The sequence below is a fragment of the Anopheles coustani genome, chromosome 2 (genome assembly GCF_943734705.1).
Source record: "Anopheles coustani chromosome 2, idAnoCousDA_361_x.2, whole genome shotgun sequence".
NCBI classification, from domain to species: Eukaryota; Metazoa; Arthropoda; class Insecta; order Diptera; family Culicidae; genus Anopheles; species Anopheles coustani.
In genome coordinates, this window is record NC_071289.1 from 81003200 (window position 1) to 81015920 (window position 12721).

Genomic DNA, 12721 nt, shown 5'->3' on the forward strand with positions numbered 1-12721 from the left:
GAGAGTAGTTGAATTCCAATCCAAACACTGGCATTCATTCAGCAACAAAAACGAAAGGTTAAAAAAGCAAGCTGGCATGTCCGTTCCGAATCCACACCGGAGGGCAGACATAATTGTGTGTAATTTTCCCATCCCACGAACTGTGCGTTTCGTTGTGTGCGTATACGTGTTGTTTCGAGGGAATAAATCTTCTTCCCACAAAGTGCATCGAAACGATGACAATGGGTGTAGAGGATCGAGGAGAGGGTAGCAGCACCACCCCGTCCAAAAAGGAGTTCCAAATTCATTGCGTGCGATCCTTTCGTTTCTGCTTTCGTTTGTTTCCAGCTCGCACCGGCGAACATTGAAAAGGATGTCACGATCGACGATCCACGAGCAAGCGACAAATGGAACGCTCCGATCTACCACCACTTCTCCATAGCATGACGTGGTCGCCTTCCCATCCGAATAGTCTACCACAGCTCTTACGTCCCATCGCTGCGTCGATAGGTCCTAAGGGATCGATACCTTCCGCTATTGAAAGCATGCAATCGCGCGAAGAACATTCGGTCGGTCGTCGCAAGAATGACACGCACCTTCCCGAAATCTATTCATAACCCCCTGCTTCCATCCCACGCGACAATGGGCCCTTTGCAAATGCGTCCCAAATTGGTCCATCTCCGGTGGGTGAACGCATCGCAGTCCACCGAAAAAAAGGACACCGATTTTTACGCGTGCTTCAACCGTTTCCTCCTCCGAACACTTCTTTACTCAAGTGTGAAATGCTCGATCGTACCAATCGATTCTCTCCGAGCCCTTTCAGTGCTACGGACAGCCTGCAAGATCCTTGCACGGTTTCATTGTGCCAGCCTTTCTCTTACTTACCGTTTGTCTTCGGAGGACAAGCGATTCGAGCAACGGTTACAATGGCCAGCAGCACAATGCCCTCCTATTCATTCCACTTTCCTTCGGGCTCAAAGTCTCATTGAAGCACGCTTAGAAGCGCTTTGTAACGCTATTAATTCTTCACAATTCATTCATCTCCTCCCGTTGCCATTGAACGTATGCTGCTTGTGACAAAAGTCCGTTATTGTATTTGCGACGCTACTCGCCGATTCTTCGAACAGTCCTAGGCCAAAAGCGAGCGTTCGACTCGGGCAGGATGATTTTCTTGTTTCGTTTTATTAGCTCAAACTAAAAGAAAGAAAAGCTACAGCTGACCTTAACAAGCGAAGATTAATATTGTCCCACTGACGCCCAGTTAGATGTTGTTGTTCTCATCGGCTAGTGAAGAACTTACGACGGGTACCTTAATCTCCGAGAGTCGCCCATTGTAGCGCTGGTAGATCTGCGTCCAGAAGTCCATCCTTCGCTTTTCGGGCATCTCGCACATTCGTATTCCGCTGTTGCTGATATCAAGACACATCAGCGGAACCTGTTCGGCCGTTTCGGGCACGTTCTGCTGTGGCTCCCAACGGAACGGTAGCTTATCACCAGTAGCCACGTCCTCGGGCGTTGGATCGCTGTACTTGGCAAAGTTTGTCCACAATTGGACCATCGTGTTGCGTAGCTCGTAAGATCGATCCGTCTCCGGGACTTCGGTGCGAAGTAGGGGCGAGCTGAAAAGGTAGTACACTTCGTCGATGTGAGCGGCACCCTTCATCGTCTTCAGCGACATGATCGCTTTGCCCTTGTTCAGTAAACCGTCGAACGCGAATCGGTAGCCGAAGAACTTCGTCTTCCGTTGGTACCGCGCCCAGAGTTCCACCGTCATTCGGTAGGCTAGCAGATACTTGTCGGTAAACACGTCCGTCAGCTGGTTGAGCGTATCCCGGTTGACGCTTTTCGATCCGAAGTAGAACTCCCTGATCTCCTCCCCGAGGGTGCGCGCCTCGGGCGAGAAGTAATCGATCGCGACCGTACGGGGGATGAAGCGCTCCGGTTCGGCGTTATACGTGGCCAGTGTTTTGATCGCGTCAATCAACACCATCATCCCATCGCGCTCGTTGTACCCGAGGATGATCGGGATTCCGATGCCGTCCGGTTCGCTTAGAATTTCGGACGGATGTTGCGTGATGATCGCGTCACCCGAGTCAACCCGCTCGATCACCGGGAGGAACGGGATCTGGAACAACTTCTCTACAGCTTTTTCGCGCTCCGTAAGCACCAGGGGTTGTAGTTCGAACACCTTTTTGGCCGGCGCGTTGCGTAGTACTTCGTACACTTCCACATCCGTCTGGGGACTGTGGCCGAGGAGTTTCGCCAGTTTGCGGGCTTTCTCTTCCGGTTGGTCCTGGAACGAAAACTCCGTGTAGATCGAGCCACTCTGCAGAATGGCTTTGTGGAAGTACCGCTTGGATTCCCGAGAAAGACAATGGAAGTTCACCGCTATCGCGCCGGAGCTCGCACCGAACAGTGTTACATTCCCGGGATCACCACCGAATTGAGCGATATTCTCGATGACCCATCGCAATGCCATCCGCTGGTCCTTTAGGCCGGCATTCCCCTCTACCCCGGCGTCCGGAAGGCAAAGAAATCCAAGCACACCGAGCCTATAGTTCACCGTCACAACGAGCACACCCTGCTGTACCAGATAGTTCGGCAGATACAACGAGCTATCACCGTGTCCCCCGATGAGTCCACCTCCGTGTATGAACACCATCACCGGGAGCGGTTCCGGGTCATCCTTCTTGCCCAGCTTCGGAGTGTAAATGTTCAGGAACAGGCCATCCTCGGAGCCGCTGATTTCCTTCGACAGCACGTCCAACCCCATGCAGTTACTGCGCTCCTTCGTGCAGTCCAGGTATGACACGGCGTACTTCTCCAGCGGAACCGGTGACTTGAAGCGTAGCAGACCCACCGGTGGCCTGGCGTACGGCACTCCTTTGAAGTAGTAGTAGTTCTGCCCATTCGGAAGCCTATCCCGAACGCCGTAGATCGATCCTTGCTGCACTTGGACACATATCCGGGCGATAGGCTGTAACGATGGATGTGTTAGGATTTCAATCCTTCATTTTGTATTTAATAAAACTGTAAAGGAAGGTTTTCCAGCAATTTCCAAGATCTCTGTTCTTTACAAGCACATTTTATTTGTACTTACCATATGTTTCTCTGCGTCGGAACCGGTGCTAACGTTCTTCCAACCCATCAACGGCGCACTTCGCATAACCATGTTTGGTTCTCGGTTGTTTTACCAGCAATTTTCGCTCCAATTCGACCAACGTTTCGTGCTGCAATGACGGTGCTCTACTCCGGACAGTCGCGTTGGTCGCGTTGGTAACGTCAAGCGTGTCATTTATCAATTTCCTTCCACCGCCAACTAAGATTGAATTTTTAATCAACTGCTTAGAAATTCAAAACTGCCCAAAATGCACCAAAAACTAACTTCCATCGGTTCATTTGCTTGTCGCTTCCGAGTTTCGAGTGTTCCAAACCTGAATACCTCAAGGAATCGTACGGTGCGTTCGCGCTCATATGCAGGTATGCAAATATGCCTTGGCTAACCTTCGGGCAGTCTCGGGCGCAAGATTCCTTACTCCAACGGGCCCGGGCTCTCCAGGTCAGGGTCGGCAGATGGTTGAGCAGGGCCCAAGAATTATTTGCAATGCCGAATGAAGGCTTGATTGATTTATTGAACCCTTGCCAAATTCTGCCCAGCCCTTTAACCGCCACAGAGCCCGCCCGACCCGCACGGGGTAACGGGAGACTCCGTCGGCTCTGTCGTTTGAGCATTATTAATTCTTCCTCCTTGGTTTGTTGTTTCGGGTTTTTTGCAAGCAAACAGTTACTTTGTCGTATGCAAAAGGCTTTTTTTCGCCGCCGGTGAAAGAATGTTACCCCGGCGCGAATAAAAAAGGGATGAAGCCGGGGTGGGGTTCACTTTAGGGTTGAGTTCTTTTCTTGTATGCACGGTAGATTACTTAAGCAACAACGTCTTGTTCGGCTGAGAAAGGATTCAATAAAACAAAGGGTAAGAAACAGTTAGTTTGTCGCATGTGAGGTCTGCGGAAGCTTGAAAGAATTTTCCTTTTCGCATCAACCTACGGTACCCTTGCCAATTTTTGGTCGGATGCCGCTTGCAAAAAAAGGATTCTGCGACGTAAAGGATACGAAACCCGTTAGGTTGTCGCATGGCGGGTTGAGCACTTTAATTGCAAGGGTTTACCGCAAGGGTGGTTGTGAAGATCATTCAGGAGGGGGTTTTGCTAACCGAAGCGGAACAAACACCCAAGCGTGGCTCTTTACGGTACCATTGCAAATTTTTATACGGATTCTTTTATGCGGGTCTTAGAAACTTCTTTTTTTTTGGCAAAGGGTGAAACCCCGTTACTTCGTCGCGTGGAAAGGGTAGTTCTTTGCTATAAAAGGGATAATTTGCAAGACCATCATGTTGAATAATGTTTGCAAATTTTGCTGGATAAGAAGAAAAGGGCAAAGGGTGAAGTACAGTTGGTTTGACGCGTGGAGTGGGTTGGAATTTGCAGGTTTGCCATCCTACCTTGGAGAAGAATTTTTTTTATTACATGCAGATTGATTTTTGCACGTGCCGAAGGACAATACGATGGGTCACGTGTAACACCACCATTTGGGAGGAGCTTTTAAGTCAAGTGCATTTAAAAGGCACATTTGATTGCGACTGTAAAAATCTCAAGCTTCGACGTTTATATGATATCCTCACTTCGAGAGCTTCAAACCTGCAATTTAAAATTATCCAGCGTGTTCGTGTTTGTGATGTAATTCTTCAACCCGATAACTAGCGCAATTATAGAACCGCCCAGGAACACGAACGTTCATTGCGCAACGTCCGTTTTCTCAATTGTCTTGCGCTCAAAATCAGCGAAAATGAAAGTCCGTCCAAGATAACCGACGGCTACTCCCTTTTCTCGCACGATGTCAGTCACGCCAGTCGAGTCCACACCTGGCCCGTGTCCCGAACATCCCGCCGGCGGATTGTGGTACCATCGCGTCTTCGGCCAGCTGCATCGCACCGACGCACCGCCAATTACTCGCCATTTCGTCGTGGTTTTTATTGTGCGATCGATTGCGGTGGGAAGAAGATGAGGTGCAGAGAGCGGGATCTTGAGGATCTTCTGTCATGTACGGCTTTTAAGTGGATCCACTCCGATCCGTTCCTGTACGACGAGCTTGTACCGCACACGGATCCGCCGGTTGGGTTAACTCCGGGAATGTCGCAAAAAAACGAAACGATCCTACACGCTGCCCCTTTTTTCTTGGGTTAACAGGATAAAAAAGTCCTCTAGATTTGAGCTTCTGGAGGGTCGCAGAGGGAAGAAGAAAAAATAGAAGCACCAACTGGCGCACAGGGCTCAGGGATCACTGCAAGACCGCCACCCGGGACGAGGCAACAAAAAAGGGCCAATCAATTTTCATAATTATTTTCCTTTATTTACTCAACTTATTTATTAATTTTCTCCTTTCACTCTCGGCCTCGCACGGTTCCCCTCCCGGGTTGGGTTTTTGTCTCTTCACCTTTTTGATGCGATTTAGCTGATGTCCCATAATGGTATTTTAGCCGCTTGTTGTCGTAGTTTATTTTTTCACCAGCGCGACCTGCGGATTCGCTGACCTGGAGAAAGACAGCAGATTGGAAAAATCCGTCCAGGACAACGATGCGCCAAATCCCGGTTCGACCCGGAGCGCGGCTGAAGGATGAAGTCGGGCGGAAAGCAAAATCAATTAACAATAATTTGCCGTGTGTCTTTTGCTTTTGATCTTTCGGGTGTTTTAATTGCCTTTTTTTTGTGGCTCGGAGTCTCTCTCTCTCTCCTTCTCTAAGGGTTTGTTTGAGCACACACATGATGTGCACATGGGTTGCTTTTGACATTGCCATTTGGCTTTTTGTGTCCACCGTCCGTTTGGGCAGATTTCTTCCCCTACTAATCCTGCCGCTTACATTCCGGGGATTCCATTACCGACTGAGGGAGTGCAAAAAGGATCTTTCCGAACGTACGTGCTTCCCTGCCCACAGGGGTTTCTCCCTTGGCCACTGTTCATTCCGCAGCACAGCATCATTTGCAAATATTTTACTTATTTTCATTAGCGCACGCAGTTAACGAGCTCTGGATCGCAAACAACGGATGACAATTTACTTTACCGAAAAGTCTTTGCACATGATCACTCACCGTACGCCAGATGGCCCTTGGAAGGGTGTCGAATGTCAAACCGGAATTCACATTTGCCTTTTTGGCCGGGAAGCTTGTCTTTGGAGTGTGGGATGTGTGCGACTTAAAGAAAATATTATGTTTACAAAATAGCTTTCAGGTGACAAATGGCAAGCGACCTTCGGGGGAAAGCTGGATCGCGGATAATTGGTTGCTAATTGAGTCGTTTTATTTTCTATTATTGTAGCATCGGGTTCTATACATCGAGGCGTATTGGAGTTGGTGACTGAAAAAACACTTTCTTCCCCAAGACAGATACAATCTACCGAGCGCTGTTTGTTTGTTTTCATCCCAGAAAGTTAACCCGTTAGTGTCGTAACATCGTAAAAGCCAATGATCGTAAAACATCGCACGATAAAGTAACACAAGAAATAGAGAAAACTGAAAGAACAATGTGTCGCTCTCGATAACCCCTTAAACTGTAAACGCAAAGGACGAAGAAAGTGAGTAGGAAATAAACGCCAAAACAATCTAGATCCATGTTCAAAGGGTTGACAGATTTCACTCTCGTTCAATAAAAGTTCTCCACATCGGAAGGTCCCTAAAGCGTGTAGGAGAGGGAAAAAAGGGGTAAAGGTAAAAGGTGATCCTTGCTCCGGATGAGCGATCGGGTTAAGCGTGATGTTAGGCATAATTTTTTAACAACCCCTTGTAAAGTCTATTGGAGCTTTTGAGACTTACAGAGAAGGGTTTGACAAACTGATCTAGTATGATTTTGTTGACGTAATAGCTCCATAACCCCTTTTACAGCTAAGGAATTGCTTGTTGATGACCTAACCCTTTCCTGGCACGTATACGGCAGACACATTTTTCTGCAAACAACGGCAGTTTTTCTGTTGTTCTTGGTGACGTTGAAGGAACATCACAGTGTTTCTTCTATTTCTTCGATATCCTAGCAGAGTTGTACCTGATTGACGCAGGCAGGCTGTAAAATCATGCTTTTGGGATGAATTAAGCATGACAATGCCAAACTCCAGAGACATCTCTCCGTTTTTCCGACACCGAGCACAGAGCACTATCTCGAGGGGACAATATGTCGACAAAAATACCGTTGCCGTCTGATCGTTGTCCTTGGAATCGGAACTGGAAATTTGTCACACACCAATCAACTAAATTCCCCACGATGCGATCGAAGGACGCGTCTGGCTCGTCGGGCCTAGATCATCATAAAGTAACGGGTTCCCGGGTTTGCAAGGGAAACCTACCACCTCCCGGCAAAACTACCAACCCAATGTACGAACGTTTGCATCCGGGAAAAATGTCGACAGTCATTTGAGTTTCAATTGCACTCCCGTATTCCGACGCGTTCGTCATAAACCCGTTAGGTTTTTCGCAAACGGGCCAAATTACCCCATCTTGTGCTAAGCCTAAGGCTAGGCTCCTGCCTTTGTTGTTGTTGCAAATATTTGCAAACGTAATCATAAAAAAAATGCAACTGGGAAATGTAAAGGGATAAACAGTTATTCCCAGCATGCGACAATATAACTGTTTCTTCGTCGCTTGCCAATTTTACAACCTGTCCAAAAAGGGATGCAGAAGGATGGGAAGGGTAGCCGGCAGCACCTTTCCTCTACACTGCTGCTGGATGTGACGGAAAAATATAATGGAAAGATATTTCCCATCGGGTAAAAGCTGAAGACGTTTTTTAAGGATTCATGGTCCTTAAAGATAAATAATAAAAACAAAAATTGCTAAACTGCAACTCTCTCGAAAAAGAGACATACTGAGAATGAAAGAGGTAGAGACTGTTTAAAATTTCATCATGGAAATAATCTGTTCGTTTAAATACGCACATTTAAACAAGCTTTGTGTGATTTGAATCAAAAGCATTTGTATTTGCATCTATAACATGTTAAAATTTAAAATTTCTACTACGAAAAAAATGTATTTTATTCAAATTTCTCTTTCAAATCTGCATTTCGGTATGATTCGGTGAAGTAATTTCAAATAGCATGGGTATAATCCTATTTTATAAATAACATAACAGTACTAAAATATGTCTACTTTCGAGGCTTCATCATTTCGTCTTGTCATTCAAAATACAAGGACAACCGTTTGGGAAAAAGAATTAAATATTTATGAAAGGATAAATGACTCAAGGAAACAAACAATCGCAACAAGAAAATGTTGAGATTCGGCTAACATATCATCACAATATGTAATAAATGTACATAGAAACTGTGTTCTGTTGTTTGTTGTTTTGCGTTCATTTCAATGATGTTCCCTTGGCGACCCAAACAATATATGGGCTTGAAGATATTCAAATTACGGACGTAGAGCTTAAAATCAGTTATTGAGTAACACTTTTCTCAATTTTACAAGGCCAACATAATTTACTCTCATTTTTCCTAACCCTCCAGTTTGTCCCAAATACTTTCACCCTTTCCTTACACTGCCGAGAACATAAATAAATTGTCGCATTTTTATATCACCCACTATGCAGTGAAAGCGAAACACGGCTGTGAAGAGTAAAGGGAGCAAAGGGTTAACAAGGGCACCGTGCTGTGACCCAGTGACAACGACGTCGCCATTGATGGAGGCCCTATAAAACTGATGCTTCTTTGAAGGCAGTGACATAACAGGCAATTAGAATATTAGGTGAACATAGTTCAGGCCCAGTTTTATAACCCTTTGCCTTTGCCCCTGCCAGCGGAACTTTCAACCCGTTCACCGGAAAGGGTTAGAGGTCGCACACCTCGGATTGAGCGGTTCATACGTGCCAGGCCTGTGCCTGCAGCGATGTGCATTAGCGCGGGTAGAAATTGTCAACCCTTTGCCACCTTCGGGGCCAACAGAATGGTCTGTTTTCGTTGCTCGTTACAGTTACAGTTTGTTGTTTTATGAGTTTACGATGTTTTGGGGTAACGGGTTAGCGTCGGGAGAAACATTGACACAAACATCGATGGCCTTCCAAGCTGCCCGTGGGTAGGTGACATACTGATTGATCCTTGTCGCAGGACCTTTCCTGCCTCGGTTAACGATCGAGCGAAAGGGTAAAAGTAAAAGGGTGAAAGTAACGTAAGAAAGGCGTTAAGTATTCTTGCAGTGGAAAAGATTTTCGTAATAAAACAATTTATCAGAATGGTGAACATATTATTCAATAGTGTTCAGGATAAACTTGAGTGTGCAAGAAACGCCAACAATATTTTATCTCTACTTTGTGAAGAACAAGCAATTTTCGAAATTCTCCACACATCGTAGTCGAACGGCGTTGCAAATGCGTACGATTTATTTTAAAATGCTGCCGCCCATATGTTTACAATCCATCAAGTTCCATCGAAATTGTCTTGCCACTCCCCTTCGGGGAAAACAAATAATCTTAAGAAGCGTAGCGCTGCTTCTCGGACACGGACGCTTGAAACTAACAGTCTGTTCCGGCCACTGGCTTTTATCTTGCGCTATCTCCCGGGGCAACGCCTCGCCCTCCGGTTGTCCCTTTTCGCACCAGATTCGATCACATGCCGGCCGGGTTTCGGTAGATCTAAGGTCTAGGGTATCGCTTCAAAGAAACCGTCGGACAAAGCGAGAACCCTGTGAGTCTGACCCTATGTGCCGGTGTTGCACATTTATGCCATTGCATTTATCTGCCTTTTGGCACTTGGGGTGTTGTTTATAGGGTTCGCTGCGTCGCTGCACTTTGTTCTTTTCCCGCACGCCTCGCCCCGGCCGGTGTAGGGCGGTAGCAGAAAACATCAGCGGCACACTTCCTGGAGAGTTCTAGTCATTCCTCCCGTGCACGTTACATGACAAATTTATGTTGATCGGAACGGCCAAAAGGAAGCTCCGAGCTGTGTGCACATTTTCCCAACAACGCCGCTGACAAATGATCTGCCGAAACAAAGCGTTCCCGGAATATACGAGGCTGAAGAAGCTACCGCCTTATTTGTCCCGGAGGCAGTGCAAACTGTGCATCAGCGTTTATTGTTACCACTTTGCACCGCTCGGAAGCGATCGGCATGAACTTTGTTGGCGAAACGGTTTTTTCCTTCTTATGTTTGCTTTTATCATCCAAACGAATGAAACTATGCTACAGAAAACACATGCATTTCGCATAAGAAACCCCTCTAGGACCGTCCAAACAAGGCAATAATTTTTTGACTCCAGTTTTCTTGACCGATCGTAAACGACTAAAACTGAAAACGAATTTTTCTAGAGTTCGCCAAAACATATTTTCAAGGTTTTTAAGATGACCGTTTGGACGAACTAATAAAGCATGGTCCAATACGGACAATAAAGAATAAATGTGAGGTCATTTTTGAACACGTTTTGTCCGTTTGGGCGTCATAAAAAATTGACCAGTCCGAGTGACTTGAACGAAAAGCAGTACAAACCGACCTGGTTTGTTTTTTCGAAAAGGAAGGTAACATAAATGACGTCAGTAAGTCCTTTCTTTCATATATGGTACAAAATAGAAAAACTGATAGAAAAAGCGGTCATAGATTCCACATTTTTGTAAGTAGGATTAAAATTGTTCCTCCACGGAAACGCGATAGCTGCACGATCGATATGTTTAAAACGCTAACAATTTTCACCCAAATCAAAACCTCGAACACTTGTTGGTTAAAGGCGGGCTGCGTGCCGGAAAACATCAACTGTAAATTAGTCATGGGCGACCAACCGCCGCACGAGAGCCGCCAAGCAACCCCAGCACGCCCGCCTATTGGAGGGAAGAAAAAAGGATAACCGCTCAAAAGGATAAACATAATTAACGAACATTTGCTTTCGGTGGATGTGAGGAAATTGAAGCGCCAAAAAGACAGACAAATAGATGGAATCGAGAGCACTAAATAGAACGAGGGACCCTTCGATGCCCTCACTGGTATGCAGCCACATGAGGACGGTTCGGTGGCTTGTGTCATAACGCTTGCCGCAAAAGGGTGCTGCCCGGGCGGATGGGTAAACCCGCGCTAAGCTACATCCTTCAAATCGGTTAATAACGAACCGGGCACGGTGACGCGAGAGCCCCTTTGTCGGCATCGTTTGTAGCGACGAATGGAACCGTTTAAATGGGACGGCACGAAAACCCCGAACGCGCCGGGATCGACATAACGAGAACAAACTGGCCTTCAAACAGCGGGGCCGCTCGGTTTCGATGCCGGTTCCCGTGGAAAGCTGGACGCCGCAAAACCCCGGGCGCATCTGCAGCCGCGAGCATCCATCCCGAAGGCTCTCTTAGCAGCAGCTTGTGATTTTCTTACTTCCCGGGAAACACATTTGTATGTGAAATCTGTCCAGGCTAATTCTGGAGCGACTCGATTCGGGGCAAGAAGGGAGGAAAGTGTATGAAAAATGATCCATCAAGTGGATTTTGTGTCTGGTGTTTTATGCAAAGAGAAAACCCAGCACACACATGTGAGCCGACAAAAGAAAACGGGGCTGTTTGGCACTTGCCTTCTTTAAAATTGGGTTTATTTTACCACTTAATTTAATAAGTGGAATATTGAAGCATGGATGAATTATAATTAACGACGAAATAGTTTACTTCACTGCATCATTAAAATGATTTTAGACAATATGATTCAGACCAATACTGGACGACATTTGCCTTGATTGTTTTTAAATTTTGAACAAGTGAATAATTCGAAGATTCGAAAGGAAATTTCGTTCTAAGAACGGTTTAATTGTGCTGGTTTAATTTTGTCTAGCAACAACTCTTCTTATGATAAGGATAAGAAATAAGCAAGAAAGTCCTTAAGCTTTCGCACATTGGATATTTCTCCATGAGCCATTAAGTCTCCATAAGATATTAATATTTATTTATCAGTTAAGTGAATAAATAAGTAAGTTTTTTTACTGCACAACACAGTAACACAGTTTTTACTGTACTTTTTATGTACAGTACAACAATCTAGTTGTATTATAGGCAAGTATAAAGACCAAATTGATAGTTTTGTTTAACTTAACTGTATTTTCCCCTTTCTGCTCAAATCTCCTGGTATCTAATATGTTGTAAATCAGCAAGATAGATTGTATGCTAGTCTACATTAGTTGTTCAACCCGATCAATACCACCAGTGGGATTTTTTAGTAGTAAAGTAACTTCTAACTAACAAAATCCAGTTCCTTTGCAGCATATGAAATGTGAGATCGTAGGATTTGTTATTATTTTACTTTTTTTTATTTTTTTCTACCAAGATTTCTTGTTACTAGGAGCTTTGGAAATGAGCAAGAAAAATGCTTCCCTAGTGACCATTGCATATTTTACCCTCTTAATGCCTTTAGTGTCCTTCCTGACCTCTGCACTTTAACCTATATTTTACAAGTTTCCAAAAATTGGACACTATAAAAAGAACACTCGGACAGTGTTTTTCTTTCGGTGGACCCGCCCGAGCCCTTACACCACGGTCAATGGTTCTTTCGGGTTTCGACAGGCACCCGAACCAGACCGAGAGGGGAAAAAACTGACCAAACATAAAAATATGCATCGCCGAATGCAGATCAAACATCGGACGTGCCCCTGGAGAGGCGATTTGGTCCATCCTGTAGTAAAACTTTATTATCACCGAGGATGGAATGCGGAGCGTGTTTTAATGCTCTACTTTTTCTGGGCACGCCATAAAG

At 45.6% G+C, this 12721-nt stretch overlaps 1 protein-coding gene across 1 annotated transcript; it reads right to left on the reverse strand.

The window, feature by feature from the left end:
- Window positions 1-1240: 1240 nt before the first annotated feature.
- Window positions 1241-11868, reverse strand: LOC131265150 (esterase B1-like). The gene is made up of 4 exons (XM_058267411.1): window positions 11832-11868; window positions 3817-3849; window positions 3080-3159; window positions 1241-2956 (listed from the first exon to the last, which is right to left on the reverse strand). Exons 1-4 carry the CDS (start codon window positions 11866-11868, stop codon window positions 1241-1243), a joined length of 1866 nt encoding a protein of 621 aa, XP_058123394.1.
- Between the last annotated feature and the right edge of the window lie 853 nt (window positions 11869-12721).